We start from the raw sequence: 22,072 nt of genomic DNA, 5'->3' as shown, positions 1-22,072 counted from the left end.
TTTTTTTCCTGAAATTCCACGTATGATTCTGCACTGAATTAGGGACAAAACGCGATAAATCTCATGTCAAACGGATGAGTATTCACCCACACAAAAAATCAAATACTTTCAGACAAACGAACTTTCCTTTCAGCGGTGGTAGTGATCAGTAAAAAGTTTATTGCCAGTCTTGTGGGACGAGTCTGGGGCTCAAATCTCATCCAAAACTCAATAGACACAGTGACGAACGTTTGGTAATGTTTTTAGACCAAATCATCCAAGGAGTAAGGCGTAGTAAGTCTCAAACCGAGAGTGAACAAAATTGGTTTTTCGAAAACAAAACGTCCTGGCTTTTCTTCCCCATATCTTCTTTTTGTGATTCCTTTATGGAAGTGGCTCCTTACCTAGGCGCAAACAACGTATGAAAGCACTTGTGTAAATTTTTAAGCGCAATAGGATAGGGCGAAATTTCACAAGTATAGGTAGAGGATAACCTTGGTTTGCGTGAAAAATTCTGAAAAATTCTCTCAAAATAGTTTTTTCTGACCGAGAGTAAGGCGTAGTAAGTCCCAGACCGAGAGTGAACAAAACTGGTTTTTCGAAAACAAAACGTTATGACTTTTCTTCCCTGTATCTTCTCTTTTTGATTCGTTTATGGAAGTGCCTCCTTACTTGGGCGCAAACAACATATGAAAGTACTTGTGTGTATTTTTAAGCGCAATACGGACGCAGAATAAAAATTGCAGAAAGTATGGCGAAATTTCACAAGTTTTGGTAGAGGATAGCCTTGGTTTGCATGAAAAATTCTCCCGAAATAGTTTTTACCTGAAATTCACCATAAGAATCTACACTGAATTCGGGACCAAACGCAAAAAAAACTGGTCAAACGGATGATTATTCACCCACGAAAAAAATCAAACAATTTCACACAAACGAACCTTTCTTTTAGGCCTGGCAGTGATCAGTACAAATTTTATTGCCAGTCTTGTGGGACGAATCTGGGGCTCAAATCTCAGTCAAAACTCAAAAGACACAGTGACGAACGTCTGGTAAAATTTTTAGACCAAAACACCCATGGAGTAAGGTGTAGTAAGTCCTAGACCGAGAGTGAACAAAACTTGTTTTTCGAAAACAAAATGTCCTTGCTTTTCTTCCCCGTATCTTCTTTTTGTGATTAGTTTATGGAAGTGCCTCCTTACCTGGGCGCAAACAACATATGAAAGTACTTGTGTGCATTTTTAAGCGCAATACGGACGCAGAATAAAAATTCCAGAAAGTAGGGAGAAATTTCACAAGTTTTGGTTGACGATAGCCTTGGTTTGCGTGAAAAATTTTCTCAAAATAGTTTTTTCCTGAAATTCCACGTAAGAATCTGCACTAAATTCGGGACAAAACACAACAAATTTCAGATCAAACGGATGAGTACTCACCCACGAAAAAAATCAAACATTTTCACACAAACGAACTTTCCTTTGAGCCTTGACAGTGATCAATAAAATGTTTATTGCCAGTCTTGTGGGACGAATCTGGAGCTCAAATCTCAGCAAAAACTCAATAGACAAAGTGACTAACATCTGGTAAAAAATTTAGACCAAAACACCCAAGGAGTAAGGCGTAGTAAGTCCCAGACCGAGAGTGAACAAAACTTGTTTTTCGAAAACAAAATGTCCTTGCTTTTCTTCCCCGTATCTTCTTTTTGTGATTCGTTTATGGAAGTTCCTCCTTACCTAGGCTTAAACAACATATGAAAGTACTTGTGTGTATTTTTAAGCGCAATACGGACGCAGAATAAAAATTTCAGAAAGTAGGGCGAAATTTCACAAGTTTTGGTTGAGGATAGCTTTGGTTTGCGTGAAAAATTCTCTCGAAATAGTTTTTTCCTGAAATTCCACGTAAGAATCTGCACTAAATTCAGGACATAACGCAACAAATTTCAGGTCAAACGGATGATTATTCAACCACAAAAAAAATCAAACAGTTTCACACAAACGAACCTTCATTTCAGCCCTGGCAGTGATCAATGAAAAGTTTATTCCCAATCTTGTGGGACGAATCTGGTGCTCAAATCTCAATCAAAACTCAATAGACACAGTGACGAACGTCTGGTAAAAATTTTAGACCAAAACACCCTAGGAGTAAGGCGTAGTAAGTCCCAGACCGAGAGTGAACAAACTTGTTTTCGAAAACAAAACGTCCTGGCTTTTCTTCCACGTATCTTCTTTTTGTCATTCGTTTATGGAAGTGCCTCCTTAACAGGGTGCAAACAACATATGAAAGTACTTTTGTGAATTTTTAAGCGCAATACGGACGCAGAAAAAAATTGCAGAAAGTAGGACAAAATTTCACATATTTTCGTAGAGGATCTTATTTTTTACACTACTGTGTCATGATCTAACATTTCATAACTTAAAAATTATCCAAACTACATCCAATCTAAATCAAATCTAGAGGTCGTTGTGATTGAAAAAGCATGTCCACGGTCCATGATTTGCAATTTCTACTCTATTCCCAACCCATTAGTTACTTCCTTTGCATTCTAGAATGTTACTGTTTTTCTTTCTCTGAGTTGCTTCCAAGGAAAGGAAAAAGAAGGAAGGATCAAATACCAGTCCAACTCTAATATCTAGTAGCTATTGGATTGGATATACTTTGTTTGTTCATTCTAATATGATAAATTACAAAACTAATTAAATATGATATCAATTCCCTTTTTATGTTGCTTTCTTTTCCTTGTTTGCTTGCAATCAGCAACAAGAATTGATATTGAGCAAAATATAATTTAACTTGATATGCAGCATGTGTATCTGCAAAATCAATTCTCATTTTGACAAGATTCAAGGAATCTGAGCTGAATATTGTAGGCTTCCTTTAGCTCTGCCAATACCTCTGCAATAGATGGCCTCTGTGATGCATCCCTTTCCACAGACTTTATAGCCATGAGAGCTACCTTCCTCATACTCAAGGGATCAAAACTTCCTCTTATGTCTTCATCCACTATCTCAAATGCACCAGCCTGCAAGTATGGTTTGGCCTGCAATTGGTAGTTTATGAACATATTTAAAGCATAACTTCTAGGAATCTAAACTGAGTTTGAGTGCACTTACAAATAAACAAGTTGAGAAACATAAAAAAAGTCACATAATGATTACTTTATATGATTTTACCTTCTCATTACTGTTAAATTATTTCAAAAACTTTATTTTACAATATAAATTTTATTTTGAGGTATTTCATATTGAAAAATCCTTAATACTTAGGAACTTAGTTTAGATTATATGTTATAAAACATTTGAAATATTCATCTCAAAATTTATTTGTTTCATGTACATTAATGAGTAATTTGAATTTTTTTTATATAAGCAATGGCCTAAATAGGTTATATCTAACACAAATTAGCAAAACTTATAATTAGATAAAGCAAATCTATATCTTAAAAAGGTCCAACCAAGTAAAAGGTGACATCTTTTCCAACCATCCTAGATAATATCATGTGTAAAATTATTTATTATTCAATGCTACAATAAGAGGTTGTCCTGTAATTTTTTGAGCTCATGACAAAATAATGAATAGAGGACCTATGCATATCAATTAAGTTTGACATCTAAACACCATTTTTTTTTATAAAAGATCAAAAACAGATTTTTGAGAATAATAAATAAAGTGACTATGTATAAAAAATGTTAATTTTGATATAATAAAGATATTTTTTTTAAATATCAAAGTTAATGTTTTTTTTTCTCTCATACCCTCTAGACTACCATGAGTACTCTGACTTAGCTAATTTGGAAAAAAGAAAAAAAAATTGGTTGGTGTTTTGCACAATTAAGATTGGCTATTTATATTAATAAAATACTTAGCTTATAAAAAAATGTAAAAAAGAACAATAGTGGTAGAGTAACATGAAATGCAATGCAGTATGAAAAGTTTTCAGACAAATCAAAATTCTTCCTGCAACCATCAGCTTTCAAAAAAATTCTATCTGCAACCATCAACTTCCACAAGGACTATTTTACCTTTTTTTAAATGACTTTCGAATTATCTTTTTCAAAAACTTTTTGAGACATATTTTTAGAAATTTATAAAATATATAACATATTTTCAGAAGTTTGATCAGAAAAAAGTTTGATAAAATGAATTAGATAGAATATTTGATAATTTAATCTATTTACCACTTTGTACAAAGAGTAAAAGAGAATTCTATGTTGTTTACCCATAACACCAAGTTGAATGAATCAGGAGTTCCAGAGTGAATCAATGGCTCCCTTCCACAAATGAGTTCTAAAAGAACAACTCCAAAGCTATATACATCACTTTTCTCTGTCAACTGCTGAGTGGAATAATACCTGTACAAGGAGATTCATTTGCATATATAATGTATTCATAAATAAGAAAAAAAAACACTAATTTTTCAATGGCTCTAATTTGTTTTCCCTCTAAAATGAGTCTACATTTTAATCAAGTAAAAAAAAGATATACAAAATTGAGGAATGTACTAAACTTGTAATTTAGTCTATGCAAAAATACAAATAAAACTACTTTTAAAAAATTAATATTTTAATATATTAAAATATTAAGACCATTGTCATAAAATTAAAGGACATACTCTGGATCAAGGTAACCGGCAGTGCCCTTGACAACAGTGGTGACATGAGTTGCATCTGCCTGAGTTACTTGCTTAGAGAGACCTAAGTCACAGACCTTGCCATTCATATCCATGTCCAAGAGGATGTTACTGCACTTCACATCACGATGTATGATTCTTGGTTCACTTCCATTGTGCAAATAGTCCAAACCTTTTCAATAACCAAACATAATTTATACCATGTAGTAAATTAGTATGTAATAACACTACTGCATAATTTCACTAATCGGTAATCTGGTCTAGTATTACTGTTAGTATCTATAAACATGGCCAATAATATTAATTACTGTAATTTTTTGTCAGTTCTTGTTCTTATTAAGTTTGAAAAGTCTGTTGTCATGTTTACAAAAATGAAGAACATATATTTATTAGGTTTATTCTTTTTGAGGGATTAAAAGACTTCTTACACAGAAACAATGAAAAGTCTGACCCCTGAAATCTCTGATATATATTGATGAGTTGAATCCTTCATTTAGTTAAATTTCACTTAGTTCTTGACTCAGGAAGATGTTTTTCATTTTAGTCCTTGATTTAGTTGAACAAAATTCAACATCAATGACATTTTTCAAAATTAAGTACTAAATGGTGTTTTAATAAGGTCAAGAATTAAAATGAGCTGTGCATATTGTATCATAGAGTAAAAAGAATATATATTAGAGAAGATAGGGTCAAAATTTTGTTTATAGTATGATCTAAACATACTATTATTATTTAGGAACTCGTTGTTGTACCTTTTGCTGCATCAACAGCAATTTTCAACCTTCTCACCCAGCTTAAGGAAGTCTTTTGACTGTTTGTATCTAGAGAAAGAAAAAAGAATAAAAATAGTCATTTATAGTGTTCATGAGAGTTTCTCCAAAGAGACTTAATCATACAAAGATATATATGTAATAGGCTTAAATAAACTTGTGTTGAAGTCTTTAGTACCATAGAGATGATCAGCAAGGGATCCACCAGGCAAGTACTCATAAACCAATATCTGATGCTTTCTTTCATGGCAAAATCCTTCCAAAGACACAAGATTTTGATGCCTGATTTTTGACAGAAGATTAACCTAAGCACAATAGTAGATGTTGGAAAAAGAATTAGGCCTGAGGTAAGAAAATTATGAAAAGCATTTTATCATAGAATATTTCGGATTTAGATAAACATGAGACACATCTCTTTAAAGTTTCCAGATCTTAGATTTTTCCAAGGCAAGCATATCTAGCTCTATTAAACTTATAGGGACTTATAGAGAAGTTAGATGAAGGAGCTTTTAAGAGGTGCTTTTACTCATTACTTTTTTAACTCATTTTATTTTTTTTCTCATAGAAGTGTTTGATAAATTTCCTCTTATTCCATTATAAAAAAATGTGTATGATTTCAATATTACTAAGTAATTTTGCTTAATAAATAGAGTTTATAAATTCTTAAGAATTGGACTTTAAACCTAACTCAATCTTATAAAACTAGCAGGTTTGCACCACTTATATATTATAAAATGTTCTAATGTTCTAATTTCTAGTCGATAGAGAACATATTACTAGAAGCAAAATATGTGTAAACGACTTTTAATGTCTTAAAAAAAAGAATAATGTCTACTGTATACAAACTATATGTGATGTGGTTGAGATATATACCAAGAGAATGATTAAACTATTGTTCTGCAATTTCACTATGCACAATTTTGGTATAACTCAGCTTAGCTATACCATGAAGTATGCTATGCTGTTTGTAGGAGAAATTCAGTTAGCGAACCTCATTGATGAAAGAATCAGCACCCAGTTGAGATTTGTCAAATCGAACTTTGACAGCTACAGATTTTCCATCTGGAAGTTTCCCAAGATAAACAGATCCAAAACTACCCTTTCCTATGACTTCTTTGAAGTTTCGTGTAGCTACTTTGATTTCTTTGTAGGAAAATACTTTTGCAGCACCCCAGTTCCTCATATCCATTTCTCCTCCTAAAAGACAAGGATATCAATGTAGCACATGATGAAACAAAATGTTCAAGATAATTGTGCATGATGTAAGAGAATATACATACTTGATGTGTGTGAGGCTTCATATTGTTGTTTGGTCTTGTATATCAACACTGAAATACACATTAAGAGAAAGGCTAGTGTGGCTCCTCCAACCATGCCTATTATGATTGCTAGATGGTTATGTACATTGTGCTTCTTCTGAGGAACTACAGTAACTTCTGGTGCTTCAATTGGAGGACTGGATAATGCATCATCACATGATGTTGAGGAAAAGGTAAGACACAAATTACCAGATGTCCTGAAAATGATCAAGGAATTAGCATGCATGGTTTCTTAACCAGACAAGAATAGTAATTGTATACCTGATCTCTAATGTTTCTTTGTTCAATGACTGTGGCAGAGGACCTTGTAGTTTGTTGTTTTCCAGATTCCTTCAGATAGGAAAACATTTGTAATATATCAATTGTCAAGGATAGAATACAGAAATAAATAAAAAGATGAAAAGAGAAAGGATACTCATTGTTTTCTGATTCTTGCTTACACTAAGTGGAGGTTCTCTAACTCTCCCAAGCTATCAGGTACTACTCCCATTAAACTATTGTTCTGCAAGTCTCTTCACATACAAAGGGAAATGTAATGTGTAAGTTTTCAACTATTGTTTTTGCAGAATCTGAAAAACATGTGGTATATGTTACTCACAATATTTGAAGGTTAATTAAGTTCTCCAGCTCTGCACCAATAGATGTTAGCTGATTGAAACTTAGGTTCCTGAAAATTTTAGCTTATTAGTCTACTTTGTATGAAACCAATATTTAAGTTCAAGCTATATGGAAGCATTACAGTTTCTCAAGATGCTGCAAGCCATCCAAATTCTGTATTTCACCAGTAAGCGATGTGTTGTGCAAATCCCTGATAATTACAGGGCCAAAGATGAACATAAGAAATTGAATACCAGAAACAGATATGGTACATGTTTGAAAAATGGAGAAATAATCATTTTTATGTTTCGAAAGCTGTCTCCTGAAGCTGAAAGAAAATATAATATTTCTCCAAAATAAGCTAATCAAAAGGCACAAGGATCATGTCCCATTAGTTGAAAGAAAATTACAATATTTTGAGGTCTAACAAGTCACCGAATGTAGGACTAATGAATCTCAAATTTATGTCTGAAAGATCCCTGAAAAAATGCCATTCCTATTAGATCTTCAATGAAACAAAAGCTAGTATATTGAGAAAGAAAGGAAAAAGCAACAACAATCTATTGAGTGCACACACAATGATGTTACGTGGCTTCCTTCACAGCCAATTTTCTCCCATGGGGAAGGCAGACATGGATCATCCTGCCATCCAAGATCCAAACCAGTGGACTGCTGAATAACCTGCAGTGCTGAAACTGGCATTCAAGTTGAGCAAAAGAATAAGTAAATGAATCAAACTATAGTTAGTTTGTGTTTGGACAAACTTCTCTATAAACACTCCTCAAAAAGAAAAGAAAAAAAGTAAAATGAGTTTCTTCATAAGTTGAGATTAGCCTATGCACAAGCTAAAAATAAGAATTTAGAAAGAACTATAGTTTGTGTATAAGCTAATTTTAACTTACGGATAAGTTTATTTCATTTTTCTTATTTTTCTTTTTCATAAGTGATTGTAGATAGATTTATTCAAACAGACCTATATATATTGGAAAGAGACCGAAATGTAGAGTGAGACAAGGAGAAGAGAAACCTGTGGTTGAGGAGGCATCAGTTGGAATATCAACCATCTCATAAACTTCAAATGCATTGATCTGAGGGTAAAAGCTGATACTCTTTAATGTGATATTCAAGCTCCCAATTCCCTTTCGTGTTAAGTACAAAGCACTGGTTTGAGAGCTATTTATTTTGTAGTTTGATTTTACTAGTTCTCCATTTATGAGAACATCAAATGAGGGGAAGACAGGAAGAATCCCTGCAAAGTAGAGGATAATGTAGTAGTCCCCTAATGCATCAAGAGGGAGGTTGTATGTCAGAGTATTACTTCTAGCCAAAACTCTCCCAGTTTGAAGAACAGCTGCTGGTGGTTCTTCTACAAGACTAGACTGTCTGAAGCTAAGTTGAATCTTAAATCCAATGGCAACATGAAAGGGTGTGAAACTTCTATCAGCATCCCATATTCTATCAAATGGATCCAAGGGATACCTGTATTTTATAGAGCTAAAGCTTCACAACCTTGGGTAATCACAAAAGGTATCACTATGAAAGAAATTGGAGGTGGCAGTACATTCTCTAATACACTCTTTCTAATTCTGTCTATTATTGACTAAAATTTATTGAAAACCTTAAGAGTCACGAGTGAGTCATTAATTTAGCAGTGAAAATCACAAAATTTTATGATCTCAACAAACAATTTCAGTGGACAACAAAGAATGTGTTTCTAACATTTCTCATCTGATAGATGTTAAGGTTTCTTACCTTATAGAATCATTTGAGTGTCCACAATCAATTCTATAACTCTTCCTAAGCAACTTGTTAGGAAACTCTTTCATGCCATTTGTGTAGGCTCCCTGAGGAAGTGGTCTGATTTCAAGAGAAGAAATTACAGGTGAACCCCCTTTAGGCATTGCAATTAAGCAGAATGGCAGTGTATCCATGTTGACTGTCCATAGAAACTCTTCACTCCATGGATCATCTTCAGCAAGATTTATGGTGGAAGCAATAGATGTCCCAATTGAAACATAGAACTTAGGGGGTTTCCCAAGTCCATCATAGTTCTTGTACACAAATTTTGCTCTAACCAGAACCAAAGTGGTTGAATTGTTTGCTGGTATTCTGTAACATTTTCGCCTTCCCGAATTTGGGAAGAACCTTGCTGAGATGTTCAGTGAGGAGGAACCTTCACTGTATGTGATGGTGGTAGTCTTGCCTGTGGTTACGTAGGTGGTGTCTGGTACCCAAGAAATGTTAGATGAATCCCTGAAACTGGTTCTTCCCCCACAAGAAAGACTCAAGAAACCTGCTCATTGAAATTCTATGAGAAACATTTTGAACAAGTTGACTTTACTACAAGAAATTTGGTTATGTCCAAATAATAGAATCATCAATGATAGTGTAAAACAAGTTAAGTACACAAGTTCTTATTGATTGCTGAGATGCAAGGCAAAAGTAACCCTTTTTCCATACCAGTACTGTATTTAGAGAACATTTATCAGATAATGTCCAACTTTTAAGTACTGCCACAAAGCTAAAATCATGTTCATCATTCTCACTTCTTCAACATGTATGAAACCAAATGAACATTAATTTCATGAAAAAAAATAAGTCAGCTTCAACACTTAATGTTGTAAATGATCTCAAATGGGTGTGTATGTATGAGAAAACAAACATGATCAAGGAAATGGGATGCTGAATTTCTTAGTTAGTTTTCTACAATAAAAAGTTAAGGTTAAAAGGATGATGATACTATTTCATAGGGAAGTGTAAACATACCATCTTGTTCGGAGAAAGTGACAAGACAGAAACTACAAAACAGAAAGAAGCCAACCTTTGCATCCCTAAAGTCCATCAAGTCATGAAAACTGATGCCTATTATCTCTTTTTCTTAACAATAGATAACAAGAAAATCCATCAATGCATAAATAGTGTCCAAGTTGTTCAATGAATTGATTCCTATTCATAATCATTTCCTGATGTAAAGAACAATGATGAAAACAAAATGCAGGACAAAGCTTGAAGGAAGGGAAAAGGAGGGGAAATTTGGAATGAATCTTTGTTTGGTAGGGAGAAAAGATGATAGATGATAGAAAACTATGTTGAAGTAAAAGAAAGGAGAAAGGAAAAGATGAAATATGAATGAGTGCGTAGGGGGTGTTATGATTAAAGGTTGTTCAGTCTTTGAAAATTGGCAATTGGTTTATGTATATTAATCTTTGTTTCCTTATTGCACTAACTAATCATTCCTAGCATGTTTGGTGATTTGATTCCTCTTTGGAAAATGATGAATAAGAGAAAAGGCTTCACAATCCCTATCTATTTTCAAGTATGTGTTGAACTCAAAGGGTATGTGATTTATGTGCTTGAATGGCACATGTTGGTTGGTACTATCAATCCACTTTAGGAAATTAGAGTGTCTTTATATTTTATGAGTATCCATGTAACAACCAATCTATTTCAGAATATAACTTGAAAGATAAATAATATTTCACTAAAATGTAAATCACATGTAAAAAAATGAAAATTTTTAAAATTATATTGTACATATTATAAGAACATAAAGTAAAAAAAAAAAGGTAAGAAATGAAAGTAAAAATATGTTGTGTGGTTGAGTCTAAATCAAGCACAAGTGACATTTTTTAAGAAAATATCTTAACAGCTTGTAGGGTTTTCTTAAGTGTCTTTTTGTATGCATGAAAGAGGAGATAAAGAAAGGAATATAGGTAGTTTTGAAGAGAAGAAATAAGAAGAAAAAAGGTATGAGATCCATAGATTAATCATTTTAGGCAAGGAAATGTAGAAATGTGAAATGTATAGAAATAAAATTGGAAAACACCTTAATTGATTAAGATAATTATTTTTAGTGTTTGTAACTAGTTTGATTTTGTTATTATAAAGTCAATCAAATTAAACATAAAATTCATATACAATTTTGTTTGCTTGAGTTTTAATTTAATATAAAATAGTTTAGATATTTTTACTAGTTATTGTTGTTGAAAACTGTTAAATATTTTTTTTAAAGTTATTAAACGTGAAATTGTCAAATAAAGAGATATATCATTATAATTTTAATAATTGTTACCATAGGTGTTAGAGTAGAGTTTAATAGAGTTAGAGTAAAGTTTAATGGATTCCAATTATTTTAATTAAATGTTTTACAATATAATGTATAACACATTATTTCTATCTTGCATATATACCTTGGTCTTATAAGTTAACACTTGAATACAAAGAATAACACATTTTTATTTATTTTTATCTAATAATATACTGTGCTAAATAATTATTTAAATAATATGGTTTATTGTAAGATTTCAGAATTTTGTTTCCGAAAATCGAATTATAAATGTGATTATTTGATGAAGTTTGGTTAGAAGAAAGAAATTTTATAATTTTGGATTTTTAAAAGGTAATTAATAAAAGACAATTGATTTGAAAAATAATTTTAAAAATATTTATTTAAAAAATTAATTATTTAAAAAACACATTTTAAGCAATAACTATTTCAAAAAAAAATGTGCACATAAGAAACTTTTGTTAGCAAAATTAAAATTTATAAATTTTAAAATAATTTATTTTTAAAAATTTGGTTTGAAGATTTCATAGAAAAAAATATTTTTATATAATTTAAATTATTGTTTGGAGTCTACACTTCAGCTTCCTCAGCTCCCTCTCCCAAACTTTCTGTTACTCCTTGGAGTCTCAGTCACTCGATCACTCGGTCTTCTAAAAAATGTCGAATGGGAGTACCTACAGAAGACACTCTAACGCTCAAGTCAGCAAAGGGTGTTCGTCACTCGGATGTTAGAGTACTGTAATTAATGACATACCTACTTCTTGGAATGTGCACTATTTATATTATTTTAATGGGCCTATCTTGTTGGGCTAAATTAGTGAAGTGGATCCTGTTAGAGGTGTATTACCTAGTTCTTAATGATGACTTAGCTTTACTGATCTTGATTGAGCGTGATTGGACCAAGAGTGTCAGTTGGCCCACCTGGATATGGGTTTATCAGTCGAACCAATCGCTTGAGCCGAGACAGGATATTAACTGTTTGACCTATACCAGTACAATTTTCCTTCATTTTCAAATAAAAGTAAACTAAATTTAAAACCAATTGATAATTGGGTTTCCAAAAACAAAATTGTAACTTATATTTGGGTCAAACTTCTTCCAATCATGTTCAAAGTTCGATTCCAAGAATTGAATTCGGAGTTGCTATTGTAAATCATGTTATTTGAATAATTATTTGACACAAAATGCTACGAGGTGAAAATATATTAAATTGTGCAATTTTGGCACAAATATCCTTGAATAGATGATAAAGATGGGTAATTTTGAATATTTTATGGCACATTTTGCGAAGACTTGTCTACATTAAAGATCTATTGAAAAATGCGTTAAAATTGCTCCATACCAACAACTTTTTTGAAAAGACGGAATGTCAATTTTGTAAAGACCTTGAGCCTTATAGGTCCTATACTCTACCCTAGTTTAAATAAAAGTTATTTGGCATAGGCTTGATAAGTCATGTTGTGTATCAGAATATTTCATACACAAGACAAATGCAATTAATATTGCATGAAGAGGATTTCATGCAACTCTATGTCTATATATGGACAAACACAAAATCCTCACAATGACTACAAAAGATTTACAACAACCACATAAAAGAGTATTCTTGATCTTATTGTCTTAGGACATACCTCTTCTAACTAGCAAATTTGTGACCTTTTTACACTCTTTCTAAAAGCAAACTTTTATTTAGATAGGAATGACTAAATTTCAAACAATATACATGTTTTCGAAAAGTGATTGTTTCTAGCAAGTGAATTTGTGTCTAACTTAACTTCAGGAATTAGTTTGTAAGGTGACATTTGCACTCTATTATATATTATAATTTTGTCATATCTCTAATTGGACGTGAGATTTCAAAAAAAATATTCAACTAATAATTAATCTTAGTTAAAGATGATTGCATTTCAAATAACATTTAATTTTAAACATGAGTGACTACCATCCAAATAATATTCAATTTTCACAATATTTAATTTTAACAAATTCATTAATTGTTAGGTTATAAGTTAATAATTAAATATAAAAACAAGTTTCTCTATAAGAATTTATAGAAAGAAAAATGTGAAGAAATATTTGTTTTTGTAAATAAAAATTAAATTATACATAAATTAAAACAAATTAATAAATTAACTTTTACACAAGGTAAGTATATATCATAAAAATTAATTTTATTATTTTATATATTTTCTAGTAAAGATAGTCAAGGATAAGCACGTCCACAAATATAGGGATTTTTTTTAATTTGTGTTCATTATCTTCAAATTCTTCAAAAGTCATAGCTTAGAATGCAAGTTTTGAGTAATACGTACTTCATTAGATGGCAATAACGCATGCATAGGATGCTTTAGACATTGCCATCTAATAAATTAAAGTAATAATAATTGTTAGTTCTTTTTGGCTTTGCTTTAAACTTAGTATAACAAAACCCAACATGTCTTTTTTTCACGATTGAAAAGTAACTTCTCAACAAAGTCACAATCAATGAATACTCTTTTTTCCTAATAATTTTCCCTATATTTTATCAATTTTTTTTCAAAGTGATATCCCAAGTAAAATATTTTTATTTATTTTTAATCTAATTATTTCACGTAATTTTTAATTTTTTTAATATTTAGTGTCATAAAACTTACATTTTAATAATATTTTATTTAGTTGTTAATACAAATATGTTTTAAAGATAAAAAAAAAATCAAAATCGTATTTCAAATTTATTATCTTCAATTTTATATTATACAAAAAAGATCGTATAAAATTTTAATTTTGGACAACCCCGAGTATAACTTCTATTATAAGATTTCGAACTAATATATCTTAAGTCATTTTTTTTAAATGTGTAAATTATGGAAGTAGATTTTATCTTTGAAAGAGAATATTTTCCTTACACTAATGAGAGAAACATTTGAGTAACATATTTTCAAATATATATTTTTATCTTTTATTGGAATTTATTAAAATTTAGAAAGTTTTATGAATTTATTATAATAATTGATCTCTTAATTTATTTCAATTATTATAATCAAATTACAACACAATCAATTTTTTTAAAAAAAATTGCTGAAAAGTAAATTTGGGATGTTTTATTAGTTCTGTTTACATAATAAAATCAGTTTTTGCGTAAGAAAAATAAAATGTGCAGAGCTGAATGGAAAAATAATAATAATAGTTCCAAATTTTCAGATTTATAAAACCAACATACTTTTTTTTAGTAAAAATAACTTTTTACAAATTTCAGGTGACATCTTTTATATATATAATATTGCTTAAAATACAAAAAAAAAATATTTTCGAAACAACTGAAATCTATATATTTATAGTTTATTACGTGTTGCTTTGGGATAAAATTTTATAAATATATTTTAATTTTAACCATCTATGTAACTATTGCATGATAGTTTGCGATTTTGTTGTCTATTATTAAGAAGTGAACTTTAAGTTTCATAAAACCGGCTCATAAGAATGAAGTTTGCATCCACTTATATATAATGAAAAGTTTTTATCTCTAGTTAATATGAGATCTCCGAATGGTTCACAATTTGATTAATATCGTCTTTGGTGGTCCATGATTTTCTGTGCGTTAACTTATAGTTTATTACGTGTTGTTTTTAATAAATTTTAATAAATTGGTAACAGTTTTAGAAGATTAGAACAAATAATTAAAGTTTCTTAACCGTTGTTTTTTTTTATTTTATGTCACGATTTTTTATCTGTTGTAAATTTTGTTTTGCCGCGCTAAAAATGTTGTAGTGTACTTTAAACTAAACTGCCACATGAATGGAAAAATAAACTACATCATAAATTTGATTTACTCGAAATTAATGGTGAATTTAGACATCAAATACGAACATTAATTAATTTGGTACATGTTTTTGGAACTTGTATCAATTTGTTTACAAGCAATCATGTTACATGCATTAGTCAGTACAATAACTTGGTAACATACCACGTTGAATGCACCAAAACATGTGCAAATGACATCATTACTACTTCTATGACCTAACTGGTACAATATTGTTCTTTTTTAATGTCAAATTGTTATACATTTTGTCATTTTTTTCCTATGGGTTTATTTCATACAATATCTTAGAATTTAACAAGGTATTCATAGCTCAGCAAAATTTTAACACTGCAAAAACCATTATGAATCAATCCTATGTCTTACAACATATCTTACCATTCCGATATTTAGACTCTTCTAGTCATGTCCTTTTTTTTAAGATTTTTTTATGTTGGTTAAGAAATCAACATAGATTCGGGTTATATATATATATGTTTGAATTTCCTATATTGATTAAAGATATCAAATAAGTTACATTTTTTTTAAATGGATTATAATAACAATTGATTTAGAAAGTGTATCCTACACGACTGATGTAATGTCTCGGATCCCAAAGACGAACGGATCGAACATGATCAAAGCACGCATCCGTCATGTCGACCTTACGTCTAATCAAGATCAACAATGTTAATCCGTGACTAGGAATTAGGTAACCCAATCTTAAACACGGTCTAACCCCATGACCATGCGGTAGTAGTCGAACCTGAATTTAGTCTTGAGGCTGATCGCAGGGCATTCCTAAATTTATGCTAATAAAGCGGTCCAACAAGGAAAGCCCACCACAGGTAATATAAATAGTGCACATTCCAATAAACAGGTACGTCATTATCTACAGTATTTTGACATTCGAGTACCGAACCCCCTTTGCTGACTTGAGCGTAGGAGTGCCTTCTGCAGATACCCTATTTGGTGTTTGCGAAAAAATCGAGAATCGAGACTACGAAAGGAAGGTAAGTAACAAGCAAAGGAGGTTGGAGAGCAACGTGACCGACCAACAAAAAAGAAGAAGACACATCCTTTCAATAGTTTTTCAGATCCCAACCCCCAACCTTTACACGAAAACAAAAGTTATACTCCTTTTTTTACTTTTATTTATTTTCCTGACACAATTCAAAAATTAAACATATCATGGTGGTAATTGTCGAATGTTGGTGTTGTCGAAGGTGCAATGTTGATTGGTAAAGTTGCAGTGGCACGTAGAGTTGCGTGGTGGCATACTCTATTAGAAAATTTAAACGATAGTTCGAGTCTTATACTAACTAAAAATAAATAAAGTTGAGAAAAAAATATATAAAAGAATTCAAAAATATATTTTTTTACGATTTTAAATTGAAATTTATGTCAATTTTTTTTAACTCGTGTTTTATTGTTGTATACAATTTTGGTGAATTATATTTTAAAAGATGAATAAATAACATATGACAGTACATCTAAAAATCTTTTAATTTTGTGTGTATTGGGGTGGAAGTAGTGGACCACAGAATTAGAAGCAGAGTGTGTCATTTGTGTATGAGAATGGTGTTAGGAAAAAGGGTTGGTTCTGTGTACATCAACGTGTTCATTTCTGAACCAAACCTCTTGGCCCCATCCCATAATGTTTCATCGTCAATGGTTTGGGATCAGATTGTTCCAACCAACACCTAAACACATGGTCCCATCTTTCACACCAACTTCTACTACACACACATACACTTTTTCCCCTGTTCAAAATCGCCTTTCACAAGGAAAAACAGAGCAAACAGAGAAAACCATGTCTCTTCCAAGATCACGAAGTGAAGAGAAACCCCTTTCAGAAGGAGCACCACCACCATCATCACCACCACCACCTTCATCCTCTTCTTCATGGAATCGGCTACACAACTTCCCTCCTTTAAATCTACACAACAAGACCAGCAAAATTGGTAGGTCATGCATTCTTCTTTCTTACACAATTTTCATTTAGACATTTTCCTCCAAAACTACTTCAAGAGAGAAAAAATCATTTATACATAAAATTTTTCTTTTATATATAAATTAAGTTATCTGTAAACTAACTTTTGATTACAAAAGTAAATTAAGATAAAATTTTATTTTTGATGGTAAAGTAAATGTTGGAATCTCACATGGATCAGAGATAAAGACATTTCACTATATATAAGTGGTACAAATCTTTCGTGAGATTGAGTTAGGTTTAAAGTCCACTTTATAAATCTTAAATTATTTATTGAAAAATATATAAATTTTATGTTTCCTTCCAAATGCATTGTATAAAGACACTAGCTCTTTGCCTTTTTATTTTGTTTTATTTTTGTTAAATGATTTTTTTTATATGGACTTTATTTTTTCTACTAAAGGTTGATGTAAAGAAAGAAGGTTTAGATTATTTGAAGTTTGCATGATAAAAGTGAGAAATTTTGGGATTTTTATGCACATTTGAAAATGGTGGAGTATTTTTTATGCAGAAGACAGTGATGAAGATATGTTCACAGTTCCAGATGTGGAAACCACAGCCATTAGTGTTCATTCTGCGTTGACTCTACAAAATAGTAACCTTAATCAACGTAATGTGACAGACCCTCAATTTCAAACGGGTTTTCCTGGAAAGCGTCGCAGGGGAAGAAACCCTGCTGATAAGGAACATAGACGTCTCAAGAGGTATAAATACACACATATTATATATTTTCATATTCACGTGTCTGAAATAGTTTTTTTTCATAAATGTTCTTATCCACAATTAAAAATATTATTGACTAAATCATAATATATAAAATGAGTGAAAATCTTACTTTCTAAACTAATTTTATGAGGTTTAGTTAGAAAAAAATTTAATAGTCACAAGAAAAATCTACAAATATTTTTCGTTTTCCGAAAGTTAGGTTTGCATAATTTATTTTTTCTTTGAACATTTCTTATATCTAAGGAAAAATCCTATGCCCTTTGTCGATCTTCATCCTTTTTGGATTTTACCATTAAATAGAAAAAAATAAAAGAAATATGAAATGCAAATTTTAATTAAAGGGAAGCAATGTTGTTTCCGTCATATTGATTAAATTTTTCTTTCAAACAAAATAATTTAAAAAAGTACACATGTCATCCCACTAAATTGCTAACAAATAAATACTTAACAAGCAACTTATTAGCACTTAAAAAATGCTAATTAATAACATAAATTAAAGTAAAAATAAAAAATTCTTAAATACCAAAGTCAATTTATTATGTCCATAAGAAAAAAAATTTGTAGTCTTACTTGTAAAATATCCTAACATTACTTACTTTGTGTCACATAAAAAGTAGGTTTTTAAAATTTAAATCTTTCTAAAAGTTATACCTTATATTATTTTTTCTTGTTAAATTTTTTAGGAAAAAAATTATTCTTGTTTGTGATAATAATTTATACCATATATGACTATCGTTAGTCTACACACGATAAAAATTGAATACTAATGATTAAATATTTCTTGTTTGAAAGATATATACGTAACAATGCACACATATTTACGTGGTCACACCTTTGTTTTTGTAGTATATGCACTTTCTTTAACCAAATTTTGTAATGTTTGTAAAATGAAGAGAAGCTAAATACATAACCTTTCATATTATATATTATATATGAGAAATTACTTTTGACATTCTAATTTTTCTCTTACTTTCTGTTTACAACTTTACTTAATAATAACATGTTATATTTAACTAATAAAAATAAATATAAACAATTTTTTAAAATAAAATAATAATATATTTAGTTGCAAAATAAAAATGAAAAAAATATTAGTGTGAAAGTATAACTACTGATTATATATTTGCAAACAGGTTGTTAAGAAATAGAGTTTCTGCTCAACAAGCCCGTGAAAGAAAGAAGGTTTATGTGAATGATTTGGAAGCAAGAGGCAAAGAGTTGCAAGATAAAAATGCTATCTTAGAAGAACGTATCTCTACTTTGATCAATGAGAACACCATGCTTAGGAAGGTAACACTTTTTTTTAAGCTTTAGTTTCTTGATATAACATTTACTATTAATTCACATTTTACTACAACAAAATTAATTATTATTTTACAGAAATTTGGAAATAATATAAAAAATTCATGAATGAAATTAAATCATTTATAAATTTTTGTATCAACAAAAAATAAATAAATGAGAGTATTTAAAAGATACTCAAACCTTTTTAAAAAAACTACTCACTACAAGAAAATCATGAAATAGAAACTAATTTTTAATGACAAAAAATAATTAGTTGTTATAGTGACTAAATTAGAGACCATTTTAGAAACTAAAAAATTTTTGGTTTCTAAATTAGTTTCTATTATTGTTAAATGGTTTCTAAATTGGTATCTAATTAGCAATCAAGATTTTTGCTACCAAATTTAGAAACTAAATAATTGGTAGTTAAAACCTTGATTGCTAATTATATACCAATTTAGAAACTATTTAACAATAATAGAAACTAATTTAGAAATCAATTTTTTTTAGCTTCTAAAATGGTCTCTAATTTAGTTACCATAATAATATATATTTTTTTTTATCTAAATTTGGTTTCTATTTCATGTTTTTCTTGTAGTGCATATATAAATCTATATTATTCAAATAGCCCAACAATTATTTACGAATTATTTATAATTAAATATTGATAGATAAATAACCCACAAAGAAAGTTAATTAATTTAGATAGAAATAATAAAGTTTCTTTGTAATTGTATTTTTTTAAATAATGGTAACCATAACTAATGTCTTAAATAATTGTTTTAAAAGTTGTCTTATCCTAAGTATTGCATTTTAATCTTCATGCATGCATAGTGTTTGAGAGTTAATGATTTAACAGAGTGAAGTATATGTATTAATGATGATTCACCAACAGGTTCTTATGAATGCAAGGCCAAAAGTAGACGATAACAATGAACAAAAGCAAGATCAGTTAAGTAAGAGCTAACAAGCAGATTCTATTATGTAAATTTACAAATGTATGTTTACTTTCTTTCTTTCCTACTTTGCCAAAGACCAAAGACCTTCTCCACCTCTACAATTCAAGCTTTTTTTATTTGGCACTCTTTGATGTAGTGAAGTTGGAAAAGATTCAGAATTAATACTTGTTGTATAGTAGTTTCAATGTATCTTGAGGAAATAGTTATAGCCTGTGTAGATTGAATTTAAATTTCATTAGATTTCAATGTTTATAGATGTGATATTCCAATGAGTTAGTTAGGTCACTCATATTTACCAAGGCCTCTCTTTACTTATTTATGACTATTATGTGTAACACTTAATTATTATATACATCTTGACTAGGACTTTTGACAACAATTGAAAGAGATTTTAACGACAATGTTTCAACGATGGCTGAACCCATCTTTTTATTTTGGAATTGTGTCGATGATTTTTCTTCATTACATAAGTTATTCACTTAATGATTACACTACCGTAAAAAAGTGTTTTAACGACAGTTAAAAAGACTATATAAAGATGGTTTAGAAACCGTCGTTATTTCGAGTGTCGTTATAAATTAGCTGTTTATAATGACAGTTTCAAAACTGTCGTTATAAAAATATTAAAAAAAATGAAAAATATATCGTTATTTTAACAAATAAATAATTAAAAATGGAATAAAATGTTTTCTTTAAAAGACGGTTCCATTTGTAACAGTCGTATAAATGTGTGATTCTAGTTCAATATTTAAAAAAACAATATTTTTAGAGAAGGTTCCAGATGGAACCGTTGTTATATATGTTTTGTTTTTTTAAAAAATGTTTTATATTATATATATACACACTCTAATCCGGCATAAAATATCAAATTTCCAGAAAATAAAAACATATAATATCATAATTTAAATATGAAAAGTATATACAATAAATTAAGTACATATGACATTCTACAAAAAGTTCTACAAATATATGAAAAAATTCCATGTTATTCTAATAATTCATTTATCCTAAGATGTTATACATGGTTATGAAATATTTTGACCATGTTGTCGTCACATACTCTAATGCTTCTGAATCTAGCGATTGTGGGTTTCACTTATTTCAATAATTTAGTATAACTTATTTAATAAATATGGACTTACTCATGGATGTACGAAGCAAAATAAATTCGTTTTCCTCCATTCTTTAAGGCGGTGGTGATGTATGTTTGTGTTTTTGACTTCTAAAAACATATGTATCTTATTTCCCCTCATTGAAGCATAATCCACAAATATACCTAAATTTCAATAAGTTATTACTAATATATATAATAAATCAAAAGTATAAAGATTTTAACAATTGATTTCCAGATACAAGGTCCAACAAATCAGATATGTTATGTTAATCTCCTGATTTCCAGATGCAAGGTCCAACAAATCAGACATGTGAAAGTACAACGGTACATAACTATACCTTCCGAAAACATTGGCATCCCATGGAACCTCTACGACGATTGTATCTAGAGTTGTAGCAACTTACACCAATGCTGCCATAGGATCATCAGTGGAGAATGTTTTCTTCTTTTGCAGAGGCAGGTTTGCCTTAGGTTCCTGCTACTCATCAACAAACAAACAAATAATTAAATTAGTTAGAATATAATATATTTGATATATAATCCTATTAGTGCAAAAATATATCGTAGAGTCTGATATAGGTCGGACGAGATGTCTAGGCCAGACAATGAAAGTATGTAATGCCTCTGCTACAATTGTCACCTATAATGTCGGCACAGGAATTGCAACATCACGGTAAAAGACCTTCTCCACCATGGCCTTTATCAAATTAGAAGGAAGAGGCACATTGTGGAACATTGTGACAGCTTCATAACACTTACATAGGGCAACGAATCGGGCAGAATAATCATAATCAACATATAACTCGCATTGGCTAGTTGAGCCAAAGTCATCCCCTAGTAGATCAACCGTTGAACAACTCCCTTTAGTG

At 30.2% G+C, this 22,072-nt stretch overlaps 2 protein-coding genes across 4 annotated transcripts; one reads left to right on the top strand and one right to left on the bottom strand.

The window, feature by feature from the left end:
• Window positions 1-2,583: 2,583 nt before the first annotated feature.
• LOC137819336 (probable LRR receptor-like serine/threonine-protein kinase At5g48740) lies at window positions 2,584-10,456 on the bottom strand. 3 transcript variants are annotated; one of them, XM_068623146.1, is made up of 16 exons: window positions 10,108-10,456; window positions 9,039-9,579; window positions 8,314-8,765; window positions 7,864-7,981; window positions 7,697-7,765; window positions 7,429-7,497; window positions 7,288-7,356; window positions 7,130-7,201; window positions 6,951-7,019; window positions 6,651-6,886; window positions 6,362-6,567; window positions 5,549-5,675; window positions 5,353-5,421; window positions 4,583-4,772; window positions 4,190-4,322; window positions 2,584-3,010 (listed from the first exon to the last, which is right to left on the bottom strand). In XM_068623146.1, exons 2-16 carry the CDS (start codon window positions 9,215-9,217, stop codon window positions 2,792-2,794), a joined length of 2,277 nt encoding a protein of 758 aa, XP_068479247.1. In that variant the 5' UTR covers window positions 9,218-9,579; window positions 10,108-10,456; the 3' UTR covers window positions 2,584-2,791. The 3 variants fall into 3 exon arrangements, with proteins under 3 accessions (XP_068479247.1, XP_068479245.1, XP_068479246.1); XM_068623144.1 differs by having other exon boundaries at window positions 10,053-10,452; XM_068623145.1 differs by having other exon boundaries at window positions 7,864-7,975; window positions 10,053-10,264.
• Window positions 10,457-16,739: 6,283 nt separating this feature from the next.
• Window positions 16,740-20,384, top strand: LOC137819540 (transcription factor HY5-like). The gene is made up of 4 exons (XM_068623422.1): window positions 16,740-17,091; window positions 17,632-17,824; window positions 18,980-19,136; window positions 20,026-20,384. Exons 1-4 carry the CDS (start codon window positions 16,785-16,787, stop codon window positions 20,095-20,097), a joined length of 729 nt encoding a protein of 242 aa, XP_068479523.1. The 5' UTR covers window positions 16,740-16,784; the 3' UTR covers window positions 20,098-20,384.
• The last annotated feature ends 1,688 nt before the right edge of the window (window positions 20,385-22,072 follow it).

This window comes from Phaseolus vulgaris, chromosome 10 (genome assembly GCF_000499845.2).
Source record: "Phaseolus vulgaris cultivar G19833 chromosome 10, P. vulgaris v2.0, whole genome shotgun sequence".
Lineage (NCBI taxonomy): Eukaryota > Viridiplantae > Streptophyta > Magnoliopsida > Fabales > Fabaceae > Phaseolus > Phaseolus vulgaris.
The sequence above is the reverse complement of the archived record's forward strand: the minus strand, read 5'-3'. Positions and strand labels throughout refer to the sequence as shown.

Excerpts from the sequence above, each read along its gene's own strand:
- LOC137819336 (XM_068623144.1), bottom strand. The coding sequence starts at position 10,128 with ATGGACTTTAGGGATGCAAAGGTTGGCTTCTTTCTGTTTTGTAGTTTC. Across the intron at positions 5,676-6,361 it reads CTGATTCTTTCATCAATGAG|GTTAATCTTCTGTCAAAAAT; the intron begins GTTCGCTAACTG and ends TATTGTGCTTAG. Across the intron at positions 3,011-4,189 it reads CATTCAACTTGGTGTTATGG|GCCAAACCATACTTGCAGGC; the intron begins GTAAACAACATA and ends TACCAATTGCAG.
- LOC137819540 (XM_068623422.1), top strand. The coding sequence starts at position 16,785 with ATGTTTCATCGTCAATGGTTTGGGATCAGATTGTTCCAACCAACACCT. Across the intron at positions 17,825-18,979 it reads GAACATAGACGTCTCAAGAG|GTTGTTAAGAAATAGAGTTT; the intron begins GTATAAATACAC and ends ATTTGCAAACAG. Across the intron at positions 19,137-20,025 it reads AGAACACCATGCTTAGGAAG|GTTCTTATGAATGCAAGGCC; the intron begins GTAACACTTTTT and ends ATTCACCAACAG.